The 27,398-nt window shown below is 57.0% G+C and overlaps 3 protein-coding genes across 8 annotated transcripts in view; 2 read left to right on the top strand and 1 right to left on the bottom strand.

Annotated features, from left to right (window-relative positions):
* NBL1 (NBL1, DAN family BMP antagonist) overlaps positions 1-7,307 on the top strand; it is a 12,095-nt gene extending 4,788 nt beyond the window's left edge. The window contains exons 2-4 of the mRNA XM_025857066.2: positions 4,073-4,267; positions 4,397-4,508; positions 5,833-7,307. Of these exons, the coding sequence (XP_025712851.1) occupies positions 4,101-4,267; positions 4,397-4,508; positions 5,833-6,081 (528 nt within the window). The 5' untranslated portion in view covers positions 4,073-4,100 and the 3' untranslated portion in view covers positions 6,082-7,307. The remainder of the gene's footprint in view (positions 1-4,072; positions 4,268-4,396; positions 4,509-5,832) is intronic.
* Positions 7,308-12,558: 5,251 nt separating this feature from the next.
* HTR6 (5-hydroxytryptamine receptor 6) lies at positions 12,559-24,430 on the top strand. Its single transcript, XM_025857104.2, has 3 exons — positions 12,559-13,745; positions 22,067-22,225; positions 22,425-24,430. Exons 1-3 carry the CDS (start codon positions 13,032-13,034, stop codon positions 22,872-22,874), a joined length of 1,323 nt encoding a protein of 440 aa, XP_025712889.1. The 5' UTR covers positions 12,559-13,031; the 3' UTR covers positions 22,875-24,430.
* A 542-nt stretch (positions 24,431-24,972) lies between these two features.
* Positions 24,973-27,398, bottom strand: part of TMCO4 (transmembrane and coiled-coil domains 4) — an 87,927-nt gene continuing 85,501 nt past the window's right edge. For 4 of the 6 annotated variants that reach the window (XM_025856941.2, XM_073903260.1, XM_025856944.2 and 1 more), the window contains one exon: positions 24,973-26,086. In XM_025856941.2, the coding sequence (XP_025712726.1) occupies positions 25,709-26,086 (378 nt within the window). In that variant the 3' untranslated portion in view covers positions 24,973-25,708. The remainder of the gene's footprint in view (positions 26,087-27,398) is intronic. The other 2 variants (XM_073903261.1, XR_012381355.1) reach the window with 2 other exon arrangements.

The following is a 27,398-nucleotide window of genomic DNA, read 5'->3' as shown; positions in this document are numbered from 1 at the left end:
GTGTGTGTGTGTGAGGGTGTGTGTGTGGGCTCTCATGGGCACTGGAGTCAGGAGTGGGACTTGAACTCTGCTCCCAGGTAGTGTGAATAAGGATAAGAGACGCAGCCTGCTGGGGCAGGGAGCCCCAGGCCTCTTGCCAACTCCGGACCCTTCCCTGGACACCGTCTTTCCCTCTGTTTCTGGCTTTATCCTCTGGGAGCCTTTCCATCGGCAAAGGTAGCAGGTGCTTACCTTGCTGCCGTCCAGGCTCAAATCCTGGTGTTAGTCAATCCTAATCCTATAATCTTGAGCAAATCTCTTAACCTCCCCGTGCCTCAGTTTCCTCCTCTGTAGAATGGGGCAGATAGTAGTATCCACCTCATGGGGTTGTAAGGACCGCGTAAATGCGTACATGTTAAAAGCACCCGGAACAGTGCCTAGTCCACAGTTAGCACCAGCTCTTGCTACTGTGAGACAGGCAGGGAATGTGCTGGGCTGTTAGCGGTGAAGCCCCTCTCCTTGCTTTTGTGAGTGCAGTCCCTCAGCCAGGAGCTCCCCCCTCCCCATCATTGGTAACTCACTGCAGTCCTGAATGAAATCCAGAATTAAGGGGGCGCCTGGGTGGCTCAGTCGGTTAAGCGTCTGCCTTCGGCGCAGGTCATGATCTCAGGGTCCTGGGATTGAGCCCCGCATCGGGCTCCCTGCTCAGTGGGGAGCCTGCTTCTCCCTCTGCTGCTCCCCCTGCTTGTGCTCCCTCTCTCTCTCTGTCAAATAAATAAATAAATTCTTAAAAATAAATCCAGGATTAAGAATCTCTCCTTCTTTGCACCCCAGCCATCTCTGACTGTCTGAATAGCTGCTTCCTCGAAACCCACCTCCTTCGACCTCCTCCTCTAGACTCTGAGCTCTGAGTGGGTGCAGGGTCTGGGGCCCCAGCTTCCCCTGCCCTCACCCTTGCCTCTGTCTCCTCCACCACCGAGAAGGTGCTCAGTGGACTGAGCGCTAAACTGCAGGGAACCGCACGCCTCAGTGGAAGAGCATTGCTTGGCCCGATTTGCTGGGGTGGGGGGGCCTTGGGGATGACCCCTTGGCAAAGCAAGGGGGGTTGTTGGCCTGGGGAAATCCGTCTTCCCACCCTGGTGTTCTAGGAGTCCCATGACTTGTGGTGTGACCTTCAGGGAGGGAGGAAGAGATGAGAATCCGTGGGTGAGGCTCTTGTCCCAGGAAGGCAGGTCCCCCTGCTGTCTAAAAAAATTAGCTGAGTTGCCGCTCGAAAAAACAAAAAAAGCATAAACCAACAAAAAAGAAAACATGCTAGCAAAGAGCCCACCCCAGCGCGAGGGGGGCAGCAGGGATTCTTGGGGATTGGGTGTGAGGGCGGCCGGAACGTGGGTGCATCCGATGGCAAGCGTGTGTGGGTGGGAGAGACTAGCCCAGGGTCCCCCCTGCCTCCTGCTCACGCCCAGGGGCCTGAGGCCTGCCCCGCCTTCCCCGCGCTCTGGGGACTGGGGTTGAGGACTGGCCTGAGCTGGGGGCCTGCTGATTGCATCCTCCCAGGCCTTATCCCCAGCAGTGCTGTACTCCCGATCTTAGGGTAGGGGCAAATAGGTGCAGAGAGGTGAGCTTTATTTCTGGAAGTCACACAGCTCCCAGGTGGGAAGGCCAGACTTGAACCAGGGGACTCCGGGGGCTGTGCTTGTGGTGGGGGCGGGGCAGTTGGCCGGGGCTCAGGGCTGCTGGCCTGGATAAGCAGACCGTGGCTCCAGCCCCCTCTGAGGTTGGCTTACAGGACTCCCCCGACCCCCCAGCCCCACTCCGTGGGCACCGCTGGATTAGCTCCGGCCTGTGTACTTGCTATAACCTGACCCTAATAACCAGTCCCCATGCTCCAGGCCCGTGACGCCCCTAAAACCTCACCACTGCCCTGTCTTTCAATAAGCCTGATTATTCCCCACCCCCAGTCTCAGCTCTGCCCCCCCTTTAGCCTGGTCCTGGCCCATGGCTGCCATTCCAAACCCCACCAAATTCAGCTGCAAAGCAGACCCGTGGGGCTCCAGGCTACTTCCATACCACCCCGGTCTCAGCTCCCAGTAACCTCCCGCCCAATTCCTGAGGAATCGCCACAGGGTCAGGTAGAGGACAAAGTCCCCAGACCTGTCTGAGGTCTCTGAGGGAGCTGTGGCCTCGGGTGGTCCCTGCAGGGCCCCTCGTGGTGTGCTGTGGTCAGACCCCGACTCAGAGCCTAATTCCCTAGGCACAGAAGAGGACCCCGTGGGGTCAGGGAGCCTCCTGGATGCTGAGCTTGTTGAAAAATTAGTTGGGTTGCCAGTTAGGAACGAGTCCGTTCTATTTGGTTAGGATGTGATTGTACTGAAAACATGGGCTTTGCTGTCCATCTTGTGAGTGAGACCGGAACTATGTGGGTGAGAGCCAGGGCCATGACACAAATGTATTGGGATGGGGCAGGCCGTCCCGACTCACCTCCTACTGCTCTCCCCGCTTCACCCCTCTCTGCTGGTGTTGGGGTCCAGTGAGATGGGACTCGTCTCTGGTTCTGGAGACCTCCTGCAGGGAGAAGGGGCTGAGCAGAACTTCGTGGGTGGAGAGAACACAGTGATGTGGAGGTGGTCACAGCCCTGCAGGCTGGCCTGGTCCCTCCCCTAGAGCCCAGCTGAGCCAGCCCACCTAGGTTTTCCCTGGAGCAGCAGACAAGACCCCCAACCCCTCCGCCTTCCTGGACACTTCACCAAGGAGGCGGGCTGAGGGTAGGATCATTCTGAACGGGAACGTTCCCACTCTAGTGCTGGGCGTCTGTGGGACAGCACCTGGCCCCTGATCCCGACTCGGCCATGCCCAGGCCCCTCTTGGGACCGTCCCAAGGCATGGAATCCCAGACTGACTGAGCTGGACCATTCTCGAGCCTGGCTCCATGTCAGAGACGCCTTGGAAGCTTGCTAGAAATGCGCAGTCCCGCTCCACCCTAGAACCTCACTCCGCAAGTCCCCAGGGGACTCAGGGGATTCTCATGATTTGCCGGGTTTGGAAACCAGCGGTCCAGGGCACCTCATTCATTTTAGAGGTCGGGACACTGAGGCCTGGGTGTCCAGGGTCGCAGAGCAGGTGCAGACTCTTTGCTCCCCATCCAGCGCCCTTTCCCATGTCCTGTCCCCAGAGCACCCCCTTGCAGGCCTTGCCCTCATTTTCAAGTCACTCTGAAGCCTCCCTCTTCCATACATTTGGAGGTGGGGGAGAGGGCAAAACCTAGGGAGGCTGAAGTTGGGGAACACTGGGAGAGCCCCCACTAAGAGCAGTCCTTTAGACACGCTGCCCTGCAGCGCCATCTTCTGGCAAATTCTGGTATTAGTGTCTCCTTCCATCCAGTTTACAGGGGGTCAAGCGCTTGTCTTGTTTTTTTCTTGAAGATTGGGATGGAACTGGGGGTAAATAAGGATGTATGGAAAAGACTCAGGGCTTGAGGCTCTGGTGGGGCATCCAAAAAAGAAATAGCCTGGTCCGGGGTTAGCCGTTTCACCTGACGCCCAGCCAGCCAAGGTGGTCCAAGAAGTCACAGTGCTGGACGGAGGAGGTTAGCTTTCCTGGTGGCTGACCTGCGGGCGGCATGCCCAGGAGACGCGCTGGGTGGCCAGCCCCTCGAGGGCAGGCACTGCGTTTCCTGGGTAAGCTTTTGTGTTTCCCAGAGGGCCCGAAGCATCACAGTCCTCTGCCATCCCTTCTCTCCATCCCCATTTCTTAGATGAAGAAACCGAGGCACAGACGTAAAAAGTAACTTGCTCGAAGCTGCACAGGAGGGTATCAAAGTAACACCCACAGAGCGTGCATTATCTGCTAGCCTCACCGCTGAGGGCTTTTGTGTCATCTTCCTGACGCCCATCCACGCGCGTATGTTAGCAGCCCCATTGTCGGGGTCCAGAAAGGCAAAATAACTTGTCCAAGGTTGTGCTTCGCTGGCAAGTGGTAGAGCTAGGATTTGAACCCAGGCAGTCGGGGGTCAGAGCCTATGCTTGTCGCACCGCCGTCCCCTCTGTGCACGGCCCCCTGGGCCCTGCCGGCCTCACCTGCAGTCTGTGCTCAGACCTAGGGCTCTAGAGGCCACGGGCACGATGCTTCGGGTCCTGGTTGGGGCCGTCCTCCCCGCAATGCTGCTGGCCGCCCCGCCGCCCATCAACAAGCTGGCCCTGTTCCCGGACAAGAGCGCCTGGTGTGAGGCCAAGAACATCACCCAGATCGTGGGCCACAGCGGCTGTGAGGCCAAGTCCATCCAGAACAGGTGCGGTACAGGGGTGGTGGGTGGAGGGGCTGGAGACGGGGGCCGGGAGGGAGGCAGAGGACAAGGCGGCCCATCCCTGCCGCCGCTGCCGCCGCAGTGTCAGGAGCACAGTGACCTCTCCTCCCACAGGGCGTGCCTAGGACAGTGCTTCAGCTACAGCGTTCCCAACACCTTCCCGCAGTCCACCGAGTCCCTGGTTCACTGTGACTCCTGCATGCCGGCGCAGTCCATGTGGGAGATCGTGAGTACTGCTGCCGCCCCTGCCTGCCCCGCCTCCACCCACAGCCCGCGCGAGCCTCGGCCGCAGGGCTTACCCGTCAGGCCCCACCGTGTGCCGGGGCTGAGGCTTGTGCTGGGGATCCAGACGTGGCCCCTGCCGCAGGATGGCTTATGCGTCTGACGCCAATGTGCGCAGGACAAGAGATCTTTCTTATGTCAGTCACATGATGAAATCCTTAAAGTGGTTTCCTGTTGTTTTACGATGAGACCCAAATCCTTGCCGGGTCCCACAGTGCCCAGCATGGCCTGGTTTCCCAGGCTCTTGAGTTTGTCTCGCCTCATCCTTTTTACTTGCTTGACACTTGACATCAAGGTGCTTTCTTTCACTCTCTTACACCTGCTCTGCTTGCTGCTACCACAGGGCCTTTGCACATGCTCTTTCCCCTGTTTGGAATACCTTTCTTCTCACCCAGTTAATGTCTATTCGTTCTTCTGCTTTGGGCTCAGCACTATTCTCAGTGCCCTTTCCCATCCCCCTGAGCACCATGTGCCCCACGGTTTTCCATCTGCATTTGGATGATTGTGACAAGTCTTTCCCCCGCTGCTAGGCTCTAATTTCTTTGAGGGACCATGCCTGTCCTTGCGTCCCCAGCACTGGCAGGGAGTAGGCGCTCTGTGGAAAAGGGAGGAAGGATGGGAAAAGAAGAGCTGTTGGGAAAGTGTGGGTTAGGAGAGGAGTGAGGCCCCTGCAAGGTCCGGTAGGGCAGACCTGGGCGGGGCTGCGGCCTCGGGGCGGGGCGCTCTGAGGAAGTGATGTCTGAGCGCAGACCCCAAGGTTAAGTAGAAGTTAGGTGGGCCAGTTTGGGGCAGGTGGTCCAGGGTGGGTTAGGTGAGCACCTTCCACGCTGAGGGAGCAGCATGTGCAAAGTCTTGGGCAGATCCAGCAGCTCAGAGTTGGTGGGAGTGGCACAAAGTCAGGGGTGGAGAGGCAGCCTGAAGGTCCTGGGGGGGGGGGCCTTGGTAAGGAGTCTGGACTTTTCTTCAAGTGCAGTGGGGAGCACTGAGGGGGGTTGTGGGCAGGGCAGGCCCCGTTGGATTTCTCCCCTCAGGCTGCTGTGAGGGAATGGGTAGGGAGGTGGCAGGACTGGCTGAGAGGAGACAAGTTGGGCGGCTCCTGCAGGGGCTCGCCCTCCTGCCTGTGGAGGGGCCCACAGAGCTAACTGGGGTACCCTCCCCAGGTGGGCTCAGGCATTTTGGGGTCTCTGGGATTGTCAGTCCCGTGAGGAGTGTTGTTGCCCTTGGGGCCTCTGGAAACATGTCCCTCCCTTCTCTTCCGTCCTCTGCAGGTGACCTTGGAGTGCCCCGGCCACGAGGAGGTGCCCCGGGTGGACAAGCTGGTGGAGAAGATTCTGCACTGTAGCTGCCAGGCGTGCGGCAAGGAGCCGAGCCACGGGCTGAGCGTCTACGTGCAGGGCGAGGACACGCCGGGCTCCCAGCCGGGCACCCGTCCCCACCCCCACCCTGGAGGGCAGACCCCTGAGCCCGAGGATGCCCCCGGGGCCCCACACGTGGATGAGGAGGGGGCTGAGGACTGAGGCCCCGACTCTTCCTCCCCTCTCGTCCCCTGTGGAATGTTGGGTCTCACCCTTGGGGGAACGGTGGGGAGAAAGGCTGGAGCCCCCCTTTGGCACTGGATGGACTTGGATTCAGACTTGGACTTGGAATGCTTTCCGGTTGCCATGGAGATCTGAAGGGAGGGGTTGGGGCCAAGCTGCACAATTTAATATATTCAAGAGTGAGGGGAGGTAGCAGAGGTCTTCAGGGTTCTTTTTCGGATGGGGGGTGGTTTTCTTCCTTTCTGCCTCCTAGAGATGTGCCTTCGGGAGGGGAAGAGGTTGGCTAAGCTGCTGAGGTGGGTGTGAGGTCCTCACCGCCCCTGGTGGGGCAGGGCCCCTGGGGTGCAGATGGTGGAGTGGGGGCCCTGAGCTGAGGGTGGGCTCCTTGCCAGCAGCAGCCCTGAGGGAGGGGCTGGGCCCAGGCTATAGGAAGACCCCTGGCAGAAGCTCTAGCCCCATAGGCTTCCCCAAAGGCCTCGCATCCCCAGGACAGCTTCTCCCCAGTGGTACCGAAATGGCCCTCCCTCGATGGCGTACTTGGGAGTCAGGTCTGGGCAGGACCCTGCTGACTCATGGCCCTGGAGCTGGGAGCCAGGCTCTCAGGGCCTGTCTGGCTTCCTTGGCTTTCCAGGCGGTGGGGGAAGGCAAGGGAGGAGCCTACCTGGGCCAGGGGGAGGGGAGGGCTCCGGGACCATCACCGGAGTACCCTTCTCCCCCTCCCTCTCCGAGATGGCAGTGCCTCCCACTGCCCCCCAAGTTTTGGGCCTCTCGGAAAGCTGATGGAGCCAGCCTTCCCCTCCTGGGGAGCTCTTTCTAAATTTCTGACAGCAGTGAGGCTCCAAGGAGGGACCTGGGTGGGATGGACTCTGGCTGAGCCTCAAGAAACCAAGAAGAGGAGGGGGGAGGGCTCATGGCGGCCAGTGTCCCCACAGCTCTCCAGCACCCCGTCCCACCCATCACCTCCCTCCCGGCTGCACTTTAACCCAGAGGGGGAGTGGGGTCCTGGGGACAGGGCAGGCGGGCACCCACACCTGCCTGTGTCTGCTCTTCTGTCCCCAGGGCGGCTGTCAGCTTCCCCCCCCCCCCCCGCCTCCTGCCTGGGGCGCCCCGCCCCCCCCACGGCTGTTCCGACAAGAGCTTCCGGAGCTTGTAACCAGTAGATTGTTTCCCTGAGTTTTCTCATGAATAAATTCGTTCAATGTTTGTGTTCTCTTCCTCACGTGGTGGCTCTGCCGACCCAGGGTCCCCCAGGGGGCCCTCTGCGAGGCCCGGGGGAGGGGATCAGGCTACACAGTGAGCCCCGCAAGCAGACCCTCTGTGCGGCCCACTGGCCGCTGCCTCCCTGGCTCCCACCTCTTTCCTTGGGCGCCCATGTCCAGCCTTGTGTATACCTTGGGTGGGCCTCCAGACCAGGCACGTCTAATCCTGACCCCTGGGGGCCCCTTGGGCTTGCCTCATGCCATCTCTTCCCCCTCACAGTGACCCAGCATCAGCCCTTCCCTGGACCCCAGTCTAGCCCGGCCCAGAAGAAGGGGAAAGAGACAAAACCAGTGGTTATAAAGGAATATACGAGGTGGGGTGCTGTGCTAAGTACTTTACATAAAGTCACTCACTTAATCCTCATCACCACCCTGTGATGCAGATGTTGCCCGCACCGTACAGATGAGGCGTGGGAAGAGGGGAGGGATTACGTCATCTGTCCAGGGCCGGGCAGTTGGGAGATGGCAGCCAAGGGCTCGAGCCCAGGCCTGATCACTGCTGTCAGCAGAACCTTAGCGCTTGTCATTTGTCCGTCTCCTGCCATGTGCCACGTGGGTGCCTGACCACCTCACAGTGACCCTGTGGGCTTGGATCATTACCCCCATGCCCCAAACTCTCCATCATTGAGACACAGCAGGGCTGGTGGAATGGGTGAGGGCCCGGACACTTTCTTCCTCACCCGCATTGCTGTAAAACGCCACATACCAGGCAATTTGCATATATTACTTCTAATCCACGGAAAATCCTGCTTTTGCAACGGAGCGCGTTTATGCCCTGGGAGTGCTGTGCACGGGCGGGGAAGCCGCGGCGCCCGGAGTCTAATCTTGCGCCCTCTAGCGACAACGGTGGTGTACCACACGCGTGATTTCCTCCGCGGACGCGGTCTTCCCTTCATGGCTGCTCTGTGCTGTTGTGCAGGTTGTGTACTTTCCAGCTCCAGACTGGCGCTTCTTGCAGTTGTGCGGCCGTAACCATCCACGGGGGCCCTGCGTCCCTGGCGTGGAGTTGGATTGGAGAGAAGTATACCTCCTGCGTGCAGACTTCAGTGGCCCCTAGTCTGGTAGGGACAAGCCCTGGTCATGTTAATAGCCATTCTATACGGCTGGAGGTGAGGCCTGACCCAAGGGCGCAGAGAGGATGCTGCGGGGCTTCCAAGGACTCGGGGACCAGGTCCAAATGCAGGACTTCCTGGGGCCGTGTCCCTGGTGCTGGACCTCTGAGAACCCAGCACCGTGTTGGCAGGATGAATCTTGGTCAGGAGCCGCCTCCATCCTGTGTATGGAACCAGGCAGGGTAGACATATAAAGAAATTAAGAGGCTCGTTGGAAAGAAAGCAGGAAGGTGGGTTGGCGTGGCTGGTGGCAGGTCTGGAATGCTAGCCAGAGTTCAGACTTCATTCTCTTTGCAGTAAGAGCCCCGAAGGGCTCTGCACAGAGCTGGGTTTCCGAGAGAGTGGAGACAGACGGCGGTGACTGCACCGGTCCGGGCAGAAGACAGAGACGAGAGACCGTAGAGGCCAGAATCCGGTGGGGGCAAAGGGGAGGCGGAGCCAGGCAGGAGAGGCGCCGCTGATTGGATTCGGGAGCAGCAAATGGGAGGAGCCAGATTTGAGTGCTGACGTCACTTGTTATGCCAGCCTGCAAATGGGCGTGAGATGGGGGGTAGTGACTTCGATTTTCCTTGTCAACCTCAAGCTGAACCACCAAGAGGGCCCAGAAAAAACATTTCAGGTTCTCTGCCCTTCGCTCCCCCCCACCACCCTGCCCCACAGCAATGGTGGAAAGATCTTAAAATCTTTACAAGGGATTAACACTGACAGCACAGGCCCCTCTCGGCAAAGGGCGGGTAAGTAATTAGCACCAGCTACCCAGCCTTATTTGCCTACACGGAGCCTACAACTCCCAGCTCGTTTTCTTCCCCTGCTCCAAGCCTCTGGGGATATCCAGTCAGCCTGGGTTTAAATTCTGGCTGGGCCACTTCCTAGCTGTGTAATCTTGAGGAGGTCAGTTAAACTCCCTGAGGCTCAGTTTGCCCATCTGCAAAATGGGGACTAATGATCGCACCTCTCTTACTCCCAGGGTCATGGTGAGCTTTACATAAATTAAAGTACAAGTGGAGCTTGGAACAGTGCCTGGCATGTAGTAAGGACACGTGGCTGGCTCAGTCCGCAGAGCGTGTGACTTTTGATCTCAGGGTCCTGAATTCAAACCCCATGCTGGGTGTAGAGCTTACATTGCAGAACAAAACATACACACACAAGAAAAATGCCGGCTGTCACCATAATTATTGAGAATGAAAGATTGGGTCACAACTGCTGGTGGCTCGGCTGATAGTTTTGTTCATTCATTCATTGAACAGATGTTTACTGAGAGCCTGTTAAGTGCTGAGGATACAGCAATGAACAAAACAGACAGATCCCTGGCCTCATGGAGTTTATCCAGTTAATCAGCACCTTCTATGAGAGCAGCTTTGAGCAGGCTTCACAGCCTCCCTGGATCTCGGTTACTCCATCCCCATAATGCGGAGCTCCGGTGGGCATGGAGGTCTGGGGCAGGGGATTCAGAAGAGTCAGCTGTTCCAGCGTGGCACCAGCCTTCTCTTCCAGAGAGGGAGCTCCCCATGGCTAGAAGTAATTGAGCAAAGGCTGAGCATCCCTGAAGGTCCCTCTCTACCCTGAAAGGTTAAGGAAGTCTGGGGCTTTATTATTCCATGACAGGTATGATAAACTTAAGAGCATGAGCACACACATGGAACTTCTGAAAAAGTTCTTAAATTCAAGATAATAGTGTGGCCACAAGGTGGCACCACCACCCAGGCCCAATCTTGAAAAAAATTTTTTTAAAAAAATTATAGTTAAGGGGTGCCTGGGTGGCGCAGTGGGTTAAGCATCTGACTCTTGGTTTCAGCTCAGGTGGTGATCTCAGGGTCATGAGATGGAGCCCCTGTTGGGCTCCATGCTCAGCGTGGAGTCTGCTTAAGACTCTCTCCCTCTCTCTCTCTGCCCCTCCCTCCCGAGCCTGTGTGTGTGCTCGTGCGCTCGCGCGCGCTCTCTCTCTCAAATAAATAAATAAATCTTTGAAAAAAAATTATAGTTAAGGGGCGCCTGGGTGGCTCAGTCGTTAAGCGTCCGCCTTCGGCTCAGGTCATGATCCCGGGGTCCTGGGATCGAGCCCCGCATCGGGCTCCCTGCTCCGCGGGAAGCCTGCTTCTCCCTCTCCCACTCCCCCTGCTTGTGTTCCCTCTCTCGCTGTGTCTTTGTCAAATAAATAAATAAATAAATAAAATCTTTAAAAAAATTATAGTTAAGTACGGATCACAATATAACAAATGTCTCTGAACCCGTCACCCAGAATGAACAAATATTAACAAATTTGTCATGTTTTCTTTAGGTCTTTAAAGAAAATAATAATGGCCCCGAATCCACAGGGCTGGTATGCAACAGCAATGGGATGCCAAGTCTGGTCTTTACGATTTTCAGTCTAGTGCCTGGTGTCCTGTCCTCTGGGACATGGCAGAAATTGTCATAGGGGTGTCACATGGCAGGGAGGACGGGCCTCCTTTTCCTGCCACATAGACCCATCTGTGGGCACGACTGGGACTCTGGGCCCCAAATAGTGGCTTGGGGGTGGGTGGGGCGCTGCAGGGTCTTGGGGTTTTTCTGTCTTGGGTGTTGGGCAGTCCCGAGTTTCAGTTCCACTTCGTCTCTTGCTGCTGGTGACCTTGGATGAGGCCCTTGGCCTCTCTGAGTCTCAGTTTAACACCTATCAGCACTATTGTAGTGGTAGGAATAAGAGAATAATAAAGCCCCTGGAACATAGGAGGAATCTTACATGTGGGGGGTATGACTTTTCTGTTTCTGTGGAGGGAAAAAGACCCCTTTCGCTCTCAGATTCCCTTTATGTTGCTCTTCATTTTCTTTTTCTTTTTCTAAAGCAGTGATCCCTTTATGATGACTTTGTCTATTATGCTTACTGTTTATTGTCTGTCTCCTTCCACTAGAACATAAACTCCATGAAGCTGGATCTTTGTTGTGGTTACTGTAGTGTCCTAATTGGCCAGAACAGTGCCTAACATCTAGTAGGTGCTCAATAAATGTATATTGAATGAATGCGTGGGATCTGCAGTACTGATCTGTGAAGCATCTTGTAGAGACTCGTCTTAGCTAGGGGCGAGAGAGCACCTTCAGAGGGTGCTCCCTGCAGTGGCTCTGCCCCATCTGGCCTAGGGATTCCCAAATCTGTTCACACTCTTTGTTTGATTGGGAGTACCAGCACATCAGGGACTTCATCCTTCCCGCCTGTTGCTGTCGGGGAGTGGTAGATTTCTGCTCAAAGGCAGAAATCCTCCCCGAGGAGAAGGTAACCTACTGTTTAAAGGTTTGAAGGAAGCATTTATATGGGTTATTATATATTATGTATACTATTGTATACATGTACATATGTGCATATATATGTGTGTGACATCTGGGTGTCAAGCGAGCTCCCCAGTAGCTCCCAATGGGCTCCCCCTGCTAGCGCGGCGACCCCCGCTGCGGGTGGGCAGCGCCCCCACTGGGAAGCAGTCCTAGATAAAGGCGGCCACAGCCCCTCCTCTGAACTCCTCCTGCGCCGCAGCCACCTCCCACTCTCTCAGGTGGGAGAGGGGTGTGCGGGGACGGGGCGAGGCGGGGGGAGGGTGGAGGCCGCGACCCGGAGGTGCGGAGGACCCCGCGCGCTGCGGGGCGGGGGCTCGGCTCTCCCCGCCCACCGCGGGGCGGGGCGCAGGCTCCGCGGCACTGGGACCGCGCGCTCCTGGAAGCGCCACCCGCTCCTCCGCGCGCGCCGGCCCCTCGCGGTGCCTCCCGGGCTCCCTGGGCGTCTGCCCGGCCCGCGGCCGCCTCTTCTTCCCCAGCCCCGCGGCGCCTGTCGCAGTCGCCGGCAGCGGAGCAGCGCCGAGCGCCGAGCGCCCAGGTACCGAGCGCGGGCGGGAGCGGGGCCGGGGACCCGGCGGCGGCGCGGCCGCCGCTGCTGCTCCTGTCCCCGCGGGCCGGCCGGGCGTCCTCCCGCACGCCGCAGGGGACCGTGACGGCCCAAGCCCTGGCTGCCTCTGCGTCGGCTCGGAGACCTGCCTTCCCCACCGGGGGCTTTGCTGTGGTTCGCGGGCCCCCGCCCTGCCACCCCAAGTGACCGCGGCTCGCGACCTAGCGCCCCGGTACGCCCACCTGCCGCGGAGGGGGCTGCCCCCTGCCGAGCGCGCACGTTGGTCCCCGGCTCCCAGCTCCTCAGGTCCCCGCCCCAAGCGGGCGTCCCCGTCCCGACCCTCCCTCCCGCTCCCTCTAGGGGGCTCTGCTCCCACCGGTCCAACCTCCCAGTCATCTGCGGTCCTTGACTTCCCGTCCGCTCCCTCTCGGGGACACTGCGCCTCATCAGGTGCGCCCTTCCAAACTCCCTACCCGTTTGCTCCGTGTCCCCACCTCACACCATATAACCCCTCTCCATCTTCCTTGGGTCCTTGCCCCTTGACCTAGTGCCCCTGTTTCTATCTTCCCATCTGACCCCTGGTGACGGTCTGTTCCCACCGACGACGCCCATCCAGCCTCCGCTCCTCCAGGTCCCTCACCCAGGCCTCCCGCCCACCCTACCTCGTCCTCCGGACCCCTCTCGGGCCTGACGTCCTCGCCCCCCGCCCCCATGGTCCCGGAGCCCAGCCCTGCCAACAACAGCACCCCGGACTGGGGGTCGGGGCCGCCGTCGGAGCTGGCGGGCAGCGGCTGGGTGGCGGCCGCGCTGTGCGTGGTCATCGCGCTGACGGCGGCGGCCAACTCGCTGCTCATCGCGCTCATCTGCACGCAGCCTGCGCTGCGCAACACGTCCAACTTCTTCTTGGTGTCGCTCTTCACGTCGGACCTGATGGTGGGGCTGGTGGTGATGCCGCCCGCCATGCTGAACGCGCTGTACGGGCGCTGGGTGCTGGCGCGCGGCCTCTGCCTGCTCTGGGCCGCCTTCGACGTGATGTGCTGCAGCGCCTCCATCCTCAACCTCTGCCTCATCAGCCTGGACCGCTACCTGCTCATCCTCTCGCCGCTGAGCTACAAGCTGCGCATGACGCCCCCGCGCGCCCTGGGGCTTGTCCTGGGCGCCTGGAGCTTGGCTGCCCTCGCTTCCTTCCTGCCCCTGCTGCTGGGCTGGCACCAGCTGGGCCGCGTGAGGGCCCCTGCCCCGGGCCAGTGCCGCCTGCTGGCCAGCCTGCCGTTCGTCCTCGTGGCGTCGGGCCTCACTTTCTTCCTGCCCTCGGGCGCCATCTGCTACACCTACTGCAGGATCCTGCTGGCCGCCCGCAAGCAGGCCGTGCAGGTGGCCTCCCTCACCACCGGCATGGCCGGCCAGGCCCTGGAGACGCTGCAGGTACCCGGGGCGCGCAGGGAGACCCGGGCTTGTGGGATGGAGAGGAAAGAGCAGGCGTTGGGTGCCCACGCGGTATCCATCGCTTGATATATACACTTGCTGGTGACCTCCAAGACCCGGGCTTGTGGGATGGAGAGGAAAGAGCAGGCGTTGGGTGCCCACGCGGCATCCATCGCTTGATATATACACTTGCTGGTGACCTCCAAGTGGGCATCTCCAACACACACGACTCTTCTGCATTCTAGACTCAGTGCTAACTGTCCACAGGACAGCTGCGTCAGCATGCGGGGCAGGCTTCGAGAAGGTAGCATGTGCTAAGGGAATTCAGGGTGTCCCCACCCTCCCTGTCGTTCCCGTCATGGCAAATGGCACCATCATGGCAGTACCCCACAGAAACTCAGGAATAATTTTTCTCCCTCAGGCTCATGGGGTTCATTATCAAGGCCTGTTGGTGCTGTCCCGAACACGTACCACCTCCAAGGCCACCCCCCCCTCAGCCAGGCCCCCATTGCTTCTTTCCTGGAAGCCCTCGCTAGTCTCCTACTGGCTTCCCCTGCTTCCTCTTCAGACTCACTCCTGTCTACTCTCTGCCCAGGAGCCAGAGCATATGACAAAACAGAAGTGAGCCCCTCACTCTTAAGATAAAAGAGGAGACCCATGTTGGGATCTGGTCTGGGAATGCGGTCCTGCCAAGCTCTCCAGCTTCACCTACTCCCCTTGCCCTCTCTCCTTATGCACCAGCCCTTCTGATGTTTCTGGAAGGCACCAGACTGCAGTGTCCAGGACTTGGCATCGCTGTTCCCTCTGCCTGGACAGCTCTTCCCCTGGGGCTGCCCTGTCTGACTCCTTTTCAGCTCACAGGTCACCTCTTCCCAGAGTCTGTCCCTGACCACCCTGTCTGCAGACCCATCGGCACTCCCTCACCCTGTTATTTATCCCAACCGTAGGTTTATATGTTGACTTGTTCATTGTGTCTCTCCCCCACGAGAGTGTAAGCTGGGCACATCTGGGGCGGTTTGGATCCCCACTGTACATCCTAGGTGCTTACTAGTGACTTGTGAGTGCTAAGGCCCTGCAACGTCTGGAGTGCGGTGGCTGTTCTTGTCACTCAGGCCATATGGCACCCGAGTCTTACTGTCTATTGTCCTAAACCCCCAAGGAATGGGAGTTTAGGTTGATGAGGCCTGAGGCCCAGAAAATTAGGTCGCAGGCCCCGAGGAAGGTACTGATGGGGCCCTCCAGTCTTGATGTAGCCCCAGGCGGAGGAGGCTCCTGCAGGATGCGGGTAGTACCTGGGGGCTTGGGTGGATGGGGGCTGAAAGGCGGGCCCTCCGAGCAGCTTGCCTGCCCCATCAACCAGGGGAACGGGCCTTGGGTGGACAGGAGGTCCAGGCTGCAGTCCTACTCCCTCCCTCCGTCTGTGCTCACTGGAGAACTTTCCTGAATCACAGTAGGTGGCTGTGACCCTGACTCTGTTCTCCAGCAGTAGGAAGGCTGCCCTAGGCCATCCACACTCTCTCCCTGGGTTCTTGTAAAGGAGCGTTTCCCAAACTCGAGGCATCTGGAACCACCTTGGGCCGTCCGCCTTCTTTCCAGCCACCCACACGCCTCAGGCGGCTTCCTGCTTCTGTAGTTTGCGTTTTTCTCCCCATCGCCTCACTTACCTATTTACTTCCATGCGTTTGTTTAGAAAGGAAGCTTCTTATCTCTTCTGGAAATGGAAACTCGGGTACCTTTGCCATAAACAGAAGGCGGTCCCAAAGACTGGGGCAGTGCGTGGTGGGAACCCCAGCAGGGTTGCTGAAGCCTGGAGGGGAGCTCCGAGTGGCCCGGCCCAGGCTCGCTTCCTCGTTGGTGCTAGCGGGGTGTTAAAGACAGAGCGGCATCAACACCCACTTCCTCTTGACACAGCCCGAAAAGGAGCTGGAAGAGTGCTGGAAAAGGCTCATGTTCTCAGTCTGTCATTTAGTTCTGTTATGGGTCATCCTCCTCTTCCGCGCTTTGGGGGGCTCCGCACCAGTGACTAAGGATGTGAGGAGGTGGCTGGTCTTGGTGAGGCTGGGGTGGGACGGGTCTGGATTTTCCGTGCCAGTGTCACCTGTGACACACTTTTCTGTCCCTGAGGCTAACTGGCTGGTGCCAGGATTGAACCTGAGACTGTGGCCTGGAGCCCCCGGGGTGCTGACTACAGCAGTCCCATGGTTTCTCAGTGCCCACTGTGTGCCGGCACCTGGCCAAGTTCGTGCCCCAAACACCCACCCGGGCAAGGACTACCATCATCCCTGTTGGACAGATGGGGAGCCCGGGGTTCCGAGAGAGGGGAGGTGTCAGAACCCACCACTTCCCAAACCACTCAGCTCCTAAGCCAGCCTCCTGCCTGCCTGTTTTCCTTATTGTCTGCACAACTGCCTGTGTTTTGGGAATTTGTTTCTGGGACATAGCCTCTACTCCATCTTCCTGGGTCACGACCCCCTTTCCTCCCCCCCAAGCTGGCCGGCCCCTGAGACTAGGCTTCCAGCTGGGCCCTTGAGGCTCCCAGTACCTGGACCTAAAGGAATTGATGAGAACGAACAAACCTTGGGGTGCATTAGACCCCTTTCCTCCTGTCCTCAGCCCTACTTAGCCCTGAGCTCCCTTCCCCAATCCAGCCGCTAGCTTCTCCACGGAGGGTAGGGGATTGGAGGGGGACATGGGTTTCTGAAGCCCCAGCTCCTCTGGGTTTGAGGCCATGGTAACTGAGCAGGCTTGAGTATTTTAAGCTCTCCTCCCACCCCCCCACATCTGCTAGGTATGTGAACAGGCTTTTCAGAAGCCACCGGTCAGCTCAGTGGTTTCAGCCAGGCTTTCCCAGCCCCGCGGCTGTGAGGTGGGGGTCTCGCTTACAGCTGAGGCAGAGACTGGGCTGGGGATGAAGAGCGGGGCCTGGGGAGAGTGGTTTCAGAGCGAGTGAGATGCCGCCAGCGTACGGGAGAGAGGGAGAGAGAGACAGAGAGAGACCTGTGCCAGGGTGGGATGGTGCTCATCCTCGGGAGGGACCCTTGTGGGAGCTCAGTGATGGCGAGCAGCAGGTCGGCCAGGGCGTTTGCCTCCCCAGCCTCTTTGTCTCTGCGTCGGGACCTGTGCCTTTGGTTTGGAGCCCTTGCCCCTCTGTCTTCCTCCGCACCTCACCTTCCTTCCCTTCTCCCACCCCTCTCTCCTCTGGGTCCATCTTGCCCCCTTCTCTGCCCTCTACACCCTCCCGTCAGCCTCTCCCCTTCTCTCCCATCAGTTTCTCCCCCTCTCCTCCTCCACCAGCCTTTTCCACCCCCCCTCACCCAACTCTGCCTCACTTTGTCTTAGCGATCTGTCTTCCCTTCCATCGCTGTCCTTCCTCCTCAGAGGAGGTGGCTGTGATCACAGAAATATCTCAGAGGAGGAGGAGGGGGCTGAGCTGGGAGAGGCTGACAGAGGAGCAGCGCCAAGAGCATGGCAGCCTAGGCTGCTGCTGGGGACAAGGTGGCCCGGAGCAGCCAGAACTGGCTGCAGGAGCTTGTGCATCTGGCTGGTCAGGGGTTCAAATGCTGCCTCCTTTCCCTCCCTGCTGACGACTTTGGACCAGTCATTCAGCTCCCGCTGCCCCAGGGGTAATGCCACTTATCACCTGAGGCTGTTTGAGGAATCGGTGAGATAACATATGTCAGCCTGGCACATACTAGGTGCTCAGCACGTGTTAGCTCGTCCCCTTTCCTCTTGGAGGTAAGATATGTGGTTCTGGAGAAATCATCATCCCTTTGAGCCTCTCTAGGGAAAAAAAATCTGCCACTTCTGCCATAACAGCATCATCACCAGAAGCAAAGAGCTGAGTTGGACTCGAACAACAGAAATGCTGGCTGACGCTTACATGGGGCTTACTGTGTGCCAGGCACTGATCAGCTGACTTGGTGCATATTACCTTCATTAGTTCTTACTACAACCCTGTGAGGTGGACGCCACTGTAATTGCCATTTTACAGATGAGAAAGCTGAGGCGCAGAGAGGTGAAACCCCTCGCCTGAGGTCACACAGTCAGTCAGAGCCACGATTGGAAACCAGACCGTCTGGCTCCGGAGTCTGTCTTAGAACCGTCACACTACGAGTAGGTGATCGTAAACATCTTGAATTACACAAGGGAATACATAAATACACTTTAAAATAAAAATCCAGGGGGTGCCTGGCTGGCTTATTTGGTAGAGCATGAGGCTCTTGATCTTGGGGTCGTGAGCTCAAGCCCCACGTTGGGAATAGAGCCTACTTAAAAAAAAAAAAAAATCCAGCCATAGAGATAAAGTGAAAGACCTTCCCAAATCCCACCCAGTCACCTTCTGTTCCCAGGGACACTCTTATCGATTTAGGGTATTTCTTTCTACTCCTGTATCTTTGCATTTCCATGTTTGTTTATGCACCCAAAGGACTTAGTGCTTTGTTTTATGTATTTTTTATTTAAAAAAGATTATTTATTTGAGAGAGAGAGAGAGACCACAAGCGGGGGAGAGGGAGAAGCAGGTTTCCCGCTGAGCAGGGAGCCCGAAGCGGGGCTCAATCCCAGGACCCTGGGATCATGACCTGAGCTGAAGGCAGCTGCTTAACTGACTGAGCCACCCAGGCACCCCTGTCTTCTGTATTTTTTAAGCAAACGGAGTCCTGTTGTACCTATTGTTTTGCAACTTGCCGTTACCACTTAATATTGATGTTATGTCTTGGACATCTTGTCATTTGACCAATTATATTCTTTTAAACATCTATGTTGTCAACTATAGTGGGAAGGTACTATGTTTTATTTAACCGCCATCCTTCCATGCACATTTAGGCTGTTTCAGTTTTTTCCAGGAATAGTGCTGCAATACACCTGTCCATGTATCCCGAGTGTACAGACGTGCTCGGATATTTATTGCACAGGGGAACCTGTACATGGGACTGCCTCCTGGAGGGGCAATGCCAGCCTGTCATCCAGGCAGCTGCCCTCGGTGTCATTAAGGGGCATGCGGACAACAGCACATGGCCGTGAGGGCAGAGAGAAGTGGGCAGGTGCAGCGGGCATCAGCTGGACTCAGGGTGAGGTCAGTGGCTGTCACAGGCCTCTGTTCCATGAGGGCCTCTGGTGACAGTGCTGGGGGTCTCTGTAAACCCCCACATGCGGAAGTGCAATTTCTGGAGCTAGAAATGACTTTGAATTTCTGACTCAACCCTTATCTGCTGCATGACTTCGGGCAAGTTCTTTTGCCTCTCTGTGCCTCATCAGCAAAATGGGGATAATAATACCTACCCCAGGTCAAGACTGAATGGCACGATGGGTATCAGATGCTGACACATAGTAAGTGCTCCCTAAATGCGGATGATGGTGCTGATTGGGGGTCACTTGGAGTGCTTTGCTTTGAGGCCTTGTACTGGGACAGTGTGACCTGGGGAAGGTCCCCTATCCTCTCTGAGCCTTGGTTTCCTTCTCTCTTCCCTTTTGCCTGTGTTCTTGGGTCAACTCTTTGGGGAAAAGAAGAGAAAAAAAAAACAAACCCAGTGTTTTCCCAGGAAGATTCCTAGAGAGGGAATCTGAGGCCATCTTTAATTCCTTCTCTGGAGCCCCCCTTCCCAGTGATTGCCTCTCACCCAGATGTCTCTCTGGTGTCTCAGTTCCCCAGTGCCCTAGAGCTCTGACAAGATCGGGGCTGTCTCTTGCCCCACCCAGGTTGCCAGAGGTCGGGCGGGGGGGGGTAACCTGTGTGAGTGGCTCCTCTGGAGATGGTGGCTCCCTCCTTCCCTGTTATCTATCCCCATCGATGGTGGCAATTCGAAGGGGATGGCAGATCTTTGGGGGTAAGCAGGAACCTCTCCTCCAGGCTGACCACGGTGGGGCCACAGAAGCCATATAGAGTCTACCCTGGAAGGGAGAAAAGGAGACGAAGAAAGAGAAAAGCAGAGGCTTTTCCCCCTCCCTTGCTACAGCATGGTGAGTCAGAGCATTTGTCCTGACATCTGTGCTGCTTCGGGGAGCCTGAGCTGCTGGCAGAAGGACAGCTCCTGAGGATGCTCAAAATTTCCCCAACTTCCAACACATACCACTGAACCAACCTCAGGGCTACTACGTATGTAGCACTTAACTCTGTATCGGGCACTCTGCATGCATTTATTTTCCACAGCCTCGCAATGACTCCACAAGCTGAGTATTGTTTTTCCCATTTTACAGATGTGGAAACAGAGACTGTCTCAAGATCACAGAGCGAGTAAGTGGTAGAGGCATGACTTGAAGCCAGATCACTTGTCTTAGAGTCTAGCTCTTGCCTCCGCACAATGCTGCCCCACCCAGACAGAGGGGAGAAATCAAGATCTTCTCTTAGGCTGCTCTTTGTGAATTTGTCCTTGGTATTCATATAACCAGATTTCACCTGGATAAACATACTGAGGGGTGGGAGTTATGGTGTGCTTCATCTCTCCCCTCCTGCCCACCGCCATTCTAGACTCCTTGATCCTATGGAAAGATAGCGTAGACCTGGGGTTTCAGCACCATGGACAGGACATCAAGTCTGGATACCCTGCGCAGACCTGCGCCTCAGAGCCGGGTGGGGGTTTGGCTTGGGTGCTCCTGGGGACTGACACATCTTCTTGGCTTTGCCTCCTCCGCCCCCTTTCCATCTGCGAGGGTTGCCTGGGAATCAGGTTCCCTTCCTGCCTCCTTCTGACTCTTCCAATTACCCTATACTCAACCCACCCCTGGCTCCCTGGAGAGCTAAGCTGGGCTCTCTTGCAGTTTAGGAAATGTTGGAGGAGGGGCACCTGGCTAGCTCAGTCAGAGGAGCTTGCAACTCTTGATCTCGGGGCTGTGAGTTTGAGCCCCACGTTGGGTGCAGAGATTACTTGAAAATCTTAAAAAAAAAAAAAAAAGAAATGGAGGAATCCCTTGCTCCCACAGGCTAGGCGTGTTCCCAGGCTGCACACACGACCTTTACACAGTTCAATGAACTGTGCACACCTTGGCCTACTGGTATTTACTTAAATTATAAATGTAAGTTGGTCCCACTTTGTGTAAAACTGATGTATGAAAATCCAAATTGATTACAACCTGCACCTTAGAAGAGGGCTTCCTGTCCCAGCTTTCGTGGGATTTGGGGGTTTCGTGGCCGGGCCTCAAGGTGATCTCTGAACCGGCTGGAAATGTGGGATGTTTTCTCCTTCGCTGTGTGTGCATGTGTAACAATTTATACGCTTTTTGTTTTCTGGGGAAAGGTTTTGTAGATTGCATCGGATTCTCAATGAGCTCAGGAGCTTGAAAAAGTTAAGGAAACAGCTGAGCTAAAGGATCGGCCAGTTCAGAGCTTTCTAATGTTTTGGGGCTGCTGGTCACTAGTTTGCAAAGTCAAATTCTAACCTCCTCATGCCTGCGTCCCCTTCAAGGCTGCTGTGGGGCAGCTTCTTTCTCCTTCTTTTCTTCCCCACACTCCAGCTCTTGAGGTCAATGTTTGGGAATGAAGATGTCTGTCAGTCCACAGTGTAATTTGAGTTGTAAAATGCTGAGGTCACTAGCACCCCTAGTAGCCTAAAACTGATTTCATTGCATACATTTACTCTGTGCACATTTTCAGAAAAGGACTATTTTGTGCAGCATGAGGGTAATGGTGCAGGCAAAATCATTACTCCCAAATATGAGGAGAATCTGTCTATGAAGATGATTTGTCATGCCCTGGGTGGCAGCAAGACATCTTTTGTCAAATACTGTTGAATTGCAACTAATTCTTGTAGGGCCAGAGGCTTTGTGTGGTGCTGGGGCTCGTGGTCACGTGTGTTGACTTGTGCTGGGTGTTGGGTTTTTGGGGGGGGGGGGGGGGGGGGGTCTCCTGAACTGTCTGACAGTGTTGGTCTGTCTCACTGCCCTTCTTAGAGCGCCTTGTGTCAGGGTCAGGACTCAGTGCTGGGCCAGCATCAGGGCTCAGTCTATTGCTGAGCTCAGGCCACAGTGTGGGACTAAGGCTGGGCTCAGTCCGGTCCAGGGTTGAGGCTCTGTTTGAGACCTTGGTTATGAATTTCTGTGGTAACTATCCGGGCTCGGTCTGGAACCATGAGCAGGGCTTGGTTTCTTGCTGATGTCAGGGCTTGATCTAGAGCCAGGATCAAGGTTGCTCTGGAGTCAAGGTCAGGTCTACTGTTGGGGAATCTAGCACTATAGTTGGGGCTCAGTCAAGGATCAGGAGGGCTCAGTTTATTGCTGGCACTAAGGCTCAGTCTAGAATTAAGATTGAGGCTTAGTCTGTGGCTGGGATCAGGGTCAGACTGGGGCTGTTTCGCAGGTGACTTATGTATGTGGCCTTCCTTCCACAGGTACCCAGGACCCCACACCCAGGGATGGAATCAGCCGATAGCAGGCGTCTGGCCACCAAGCACAGCAGGAAGGCCTTGAAGGCCAGTCTGACACTGGGCATCCTGCTGGGCATGTTCTTTGTGACCTGGCTGCCCTTCTTTGTGGCCAACATAGCCCAGGTAATGCCACCGCAGGGGGCAGGTGAGTCCAGGCCTCGCTGGGGAGGCCCCGAACTGCACCCTAACCCAGACATGGGATAGAGGGGGGTGGGCTGCCTCTCATGGCCTCTGTGTTTGTGGGTTCCTGTCCCATCCATGCTGGCCAGGGTGGTCTGTGACCCTGCTCCGGGACCGAGCATGATGTACCCCATCTCTCCAGGCTGTGTGCGACTGCATATCCCCGGACCTCTTCGATGTCCTCACATGGCTGGGTTACTGCAACAGCACCATGAACCCCATCATCTACCCACTCTTCATGCGGGACTTCAAGCGGGCCCTGGGCAGGTTCCTGCCGTGTCCCCACTGCCCTGAGGAGCGCCGGGCCAGCCTCGCCTCACCCTCTATGCGAACCTCTCACAGCGGCCCCCGGCCCGGCCTGAGCCTGCAGCACGTTCTACCACTGCCGCTGCCACCTGACTCCAGTTCTGACTCAGGCTCAGGTTCCGGTGGCTCCTCGGGCCTGCAGCGCACGGCCCAGCCCCTGCTGCCTAGAGAGGCCCCCCGGCAGCCCCCGCCCTCTGCCAGGGCTGCCGCGGTGGTCAATGTCTTCAACATCGATCCTGTGGAGCCCCAGCTGCAGCTGCATCCCCTTGGTGCTCCCACGAACTGACCCGGGCTTGGAGCTGGTCGGCGGGAGCTGGACTGGATAGAACCAAGTCCCCAAGTCTTTGGACCAGCTCTTGGCTAAGGCTGGCAGGCTGCAGGTGTCCTGGGGGCCCTCGGAGCGCCAGTGGGGTGCACTGAGCCAGCCCCCACTGCCCACCCCTGGCGGGGGGAAACAGCTGGCTCAGATACGGTTTTCTCCAGGACGCCCCACTGCTGAGTGCAACCTGTGGGTGTGTGTGGACGTGGCTGGAGGACTCTGGCAGAGGGGAAAAGGACTTCTGGGTTCAGGTTAGGGTGAAGACAATCATCTTTGACATTTGATGAGACTGCAGGGGAGGGATGCCTCTGTCTGCAGAGGTGGGTGAGTGCTGGGCTGAGTCCCTCATTCCTCAAAGGGTAGTCCTCAGGCCACCAGCATTTGTGGTACCTCCCTGGAATTTGTTAAAAATGCACACCATTACCCCCTCCCCTCCCGCCATCCAAGACCTGCTGAGTCAGAATCTGCATGCTCGCAGGAGCCCCAGGTGAACTGTGTGCACCGTATAGTTTGAGCCACGCTGGCTTGGATGATCTTTAACCGTGAGAATGATTTGTTTTCAGTCTGGACAGTGCCTCAGGATGTGTGTGGGGCTGCACAGAAAAACACCTGGCCTGGGAGTCAGGAAGGCAGAAATCCGAATCTCCGCTCCACTACTCACTAGCTCTTGCATAGGTCTCTTAACCTTTCTGAGCCTGGTATTCCATGTACAAAGTGGGGTAACAATGCCTGCTTCATAGGGTGTCACCAGAATCAGGAGAACATGTGTAGACTACCCAGTACCTACAGGTGGTCCTGCCGTAGGTGGTACCAGCTGTTGCCACAACTCCTGGGCATTCAGCCCCCTTGGCCTCTCGCTATGGGCCAGGAAGGGCTGTTTGTTCCCACTGTTTTTCCTATCTCTCTCCTCCTCTTCAGCCCTGGCCCAGATCCCACCACCTGACTGACCATGGCTCCCCACCTTTTTGCTCTGGATGCCGGGCGGGGCTCCCATCCCCGCTCCCAGGCTGCTGCACCGCCTCTCCTGGGGGGGCAAAGCGGGAGCTGGTGGTTTCTTGCTCAACACCAGGAATAGGTCTCCCTCCACCCTGGAAGGGAACTAACTGATGGGGATAGACCAGCCCATGGCCCCACCTTCTCCTGGCATTGCCTGGGTCGGCCAGGGAAACAGGAGTCTTGGCCACTCGGGTCCGCAGAGCAGGGTGCAAGAGCCTGGTGTGGGTTGCTGCCCTCAGGTGGGTCGGTGGACCCTGGCACAGGGACCTGGGTTGTTTTTGAGGGGGGACTCTTGGTTCCCACAGTTTACCTGCCACAAGGTCCTTTCCAGTCTGAGGCCCCCCAGATCCATCACCCCAAACTCCCAGGGAGCCCTCCACTAGTGGCCTGGGGCTCTCCTTGGTGCTGATTAGATTCAACTCTGGCCCCTGTCACTGGTTACAAGAGGGCTCATGGTGCTTGTTGGGGCTTCCCCTCCGCCCCCAGGCCTGCCCGAGTGGAGTCTGAATAAACACTAGCTGAGGCAATGACCGTGGTGTGGACTGGATTTGCCTGAGGGGTCCCTGGGGTTGGAGAAGCAGCTGGTGGGAGTGGGATGAGACCCTGGGCCACATGAGCTGTGTGGACTCACAGTAGCAGTTCTGTAAATATTTGTTGAACGAACAAGCAAACACACACATGCGGGGACCCAGCCACCCTTAACAGTCTAGTTTCTTCTGCTGTCCTCCTCCGGGCTGCCTCCTCCCAAGGCCTCGTCAATACTTTCTCTGCCTGGGCCTTGGTTTCCCCATCTGCACAATGTGGGAGAACCATCTCTGGCCCCTCATTCAGGGACAATGGAAGGAACATAGGAGGCTTCCATGGAGACAGATTCAGTAGCCGAGAACTCGGGCTCCGGAGTCTGACTGGAGTTAAGAGACTGACCAGCTTTGTGACCTTGAGGAGGTTACCTAACCTCTCTGGGTCTCAAGAACCTTCAGTAACATGCAGATAATAATAGTAGCTACCTCATAGGGTTATCGGTAGGGTCAGCCGAGACAACCCACGGAAGCACTCTGTCCTTGCTAAATTCTCAATGAGTGGTACCTATTATTATTTTTACTATAATCATTATCCCCCCTTCCTGCTGTAGGAAATCCTTCCCCCGTGTAATTCATTCTTGTCACCAGGCCCACTTCCCACCCATAGTGCATGCTGATTCAGCATATATTCATCACGCTGTGAGTTACATCCAGAGCACCACACAGCACAACTGGGGGGACGCTTCACATCACGTCCATGTGATCCATGCTCCTGGGGTTCTGCAGTGCACAGCCTGCATATGGCCCTACAGGCACATCTGATCGCACCTCCCCAGAGCAGAGCCAGCTGCGGGCTCCCCACCTGCATCCACTCTGTAGGTGCATCAGTGGTGCCCCGTGGGCTGGCGGGCAGCCCTGCTGTGTGGATGGAAGAGCAGGCGTCCACCTGGACTCACTGGGGCCGTGAAAGCCCCCTGGGCCCCCAGATGGCCAGCCAGCCCCCACAGCTGCGGCTTGAAATACAGGAAGCCCAAGGCTGGCAGAGTCCTGGGGCTCTAAACTGTGGTTGGTTGTCTCTGCAGGGCTCCGGCCTTGCTTCCTCGGGGAGGGAACGCTATCTCTCTTCGACTCCCCTCCTTCCAATGCCTTACTTTTCAGTCCTAATGCCTTGAACCTGGGAGAGGCACTGGTGGAAATTCAGAGCTCACGTGGGGCAGCTGGTGGAAGGGTAAGGGAGTGTTACATGGAGGAACCTGGGAAGGCAGCTCGAGTCCCCTTCTGCGGTCAGTCCAGCCCTGGGCAGGGCCCCTGGGTCTCGCTGGCACAGTCGGGGCAGCCCAGTGGGTTGGGGCCCGTGCCGTGGCTGCAGAGCTGGGGGCTCTCAGCCGGGCTGGTAGTGGCAGGACGGGAGGCACCTTCAGACTGGTCCAGCCCTGTTGGCACCTGGACTCGGCTAGGGTCAGCGGGTGTGGCCACTTTAGGGTTGTCTCCGGGTGTGGTCTTGTCTGATGAGGAGGTGGCTGCTACCTGGCGAGGCTCCTCTTGGGGCGGACTGCCCGGGGTCAGCAGGAGCCCCTTTTCATCCCAGCCTGGCTTGGTGTGGATGCCCACAGTCTTCAGGATGATGTCCATCTGCCTGGCGTAGTCCAAGTGGCCACTGACCTGCAGGAGGGCAGTGAGTGAGGGCCATGGGGGGGGTGGCGGTCAGAGCCCTGCCCTCCCCAGGGCCCCCAGCGGAGCTCTTGGGCCTCACCCTCTCCCTCTGCAGCCTCAGCCACCTGATCCCTAACGCCAGGACTCCAGCTCTCAATGACCTCAAATCCAGAGTGGGCTGGGAAACCTCTGGGCCCACGGCCACTCTCGAATTTATTAAACATAGATGAAGGATGTTTCTCTATAAAATCTGGGTCCTTTGGGGGCAGGAATCATCACTAAGACAAAGGTTGAGGACTCAGAAGAAGGGCCCACCTTCTTCCTCAGAGAATAGAGTTACGCCCACTTTTGTGTTGGGATGTGTCAGTGAGTGAAAAGTAGGGGTGACTGAGAACACCCGATGCCTCACGGTGATCACGGACAATGCCCAACACGTAGTATATCCTTAATACGCTGTGATGAGCTTACTGGATACGGTCCTTTGACAGGTGTTGGCTCCTACCTGTAGATGAAGGAATTGAGCCAAGGAGAGCTAAGGTGACTTGACCAAGGTCATATAGCTAGGAGGTGTCAGAGTCGGGTTTTGAATCTGGGCCTGTTCTCTTCATAGCAAATGAGTTGGGGAGGGGAACTTTGAAAATCATTGCCATTTTACCAAACAGGAAAGCAGTGTTCATAGAGGGGTGGTGGTTTGCTTAATGACACACGACGACACGTGAAGAGCAAAGCTGCATGGGGCTGGGCGTGAGACGCTGCATGTGCAGTAGTCTGCTCAGCTCAGATCTGCTCCTGAAATGCAGCTGTGCGCTACCCCCCACCCCCAACCCAGGCCACGGGGTCTGCTTTAGTGCCAGAGGCAAGGGCAAGACAAAACATTCCTTTTTGTTTAGAAAGAAGACTGGGGTGTGGGGGGGAACACTGCGGACACTTAGGGAACCACACAAAGGCTCAGTTGGTAACATCTGCATTTCCATTTGAATCACAAATCACACTGAGCTATTCAAATGAGTTTTCAAGAACACAAGAAGACAATTCCCTGTGAGGTTTTGTTACTTTCTCATAACCAGAACCTGCTGACTTCTCCTTCCTTTTTTTTTTAAAGATTTTATTTATTTATTTGAGAGAGAGGGGGAGAGAGAGAGAGAGAGAGCACAAGCGGGGGGGGGGGCAGAGGAAGAGGGAGAGAGAGAATCCCAAGCGGACTCCATGCCGAGCGCAGAGCCTGACACGGGGCTCGATCCCACGACCCTGGGATCATGACCTGAGCCGAAACCAAGAGCCGGACGTTCATCGGACTGCGCCACCCAGGCGCCCCTCATTC

Source organism: Callorhinus ursinus, unplaced genomic scaffold, assembly GCF_003265705.2.
Source record: "Callorhinus ursinus isolate GAN/ISIS: 27379988/994484 unplaced genomic scaffold, GSC_fseal_2.0 scaffold18, whole genome shotgun sequence".
In the NCBI taxonomy this organism is placed as follows: Eukaryota; Metazoa; Chordata; class Mammalia; order Carnivora; family Otariidae; genus Callorhinus; species Callorhinus ursinus.
Note: the sequence above shows the minus strand (reverse complement) of the source record. Positions and strands in the feature narration are given on the sequence as shown.

Bases quoted from the DNA above. Each gene is read 5' to 3' on its own strand.
- HTR6 (XM_025857104.2), top strand. From the start codon at position 13,032: ATGGTCCCGGAGCCCAGCCCTGCCAACAACAGCACCCCGGACTGGGGG. The intron at 13,746-22,066 runs GTACCCGGGGCG...TTCCTTCCACAG, and splicing joins AGGCCCTGGAGACGCTGCAG to GTACCCAGGACCCCACACCC. The intron at 22,226-22,424 runs GTAATGCCACCG...CCATCTCTCCAG, and splicing joins TTGTGGCCAACATAGCCCAG to GCTGTGTGCGACTGCATATC.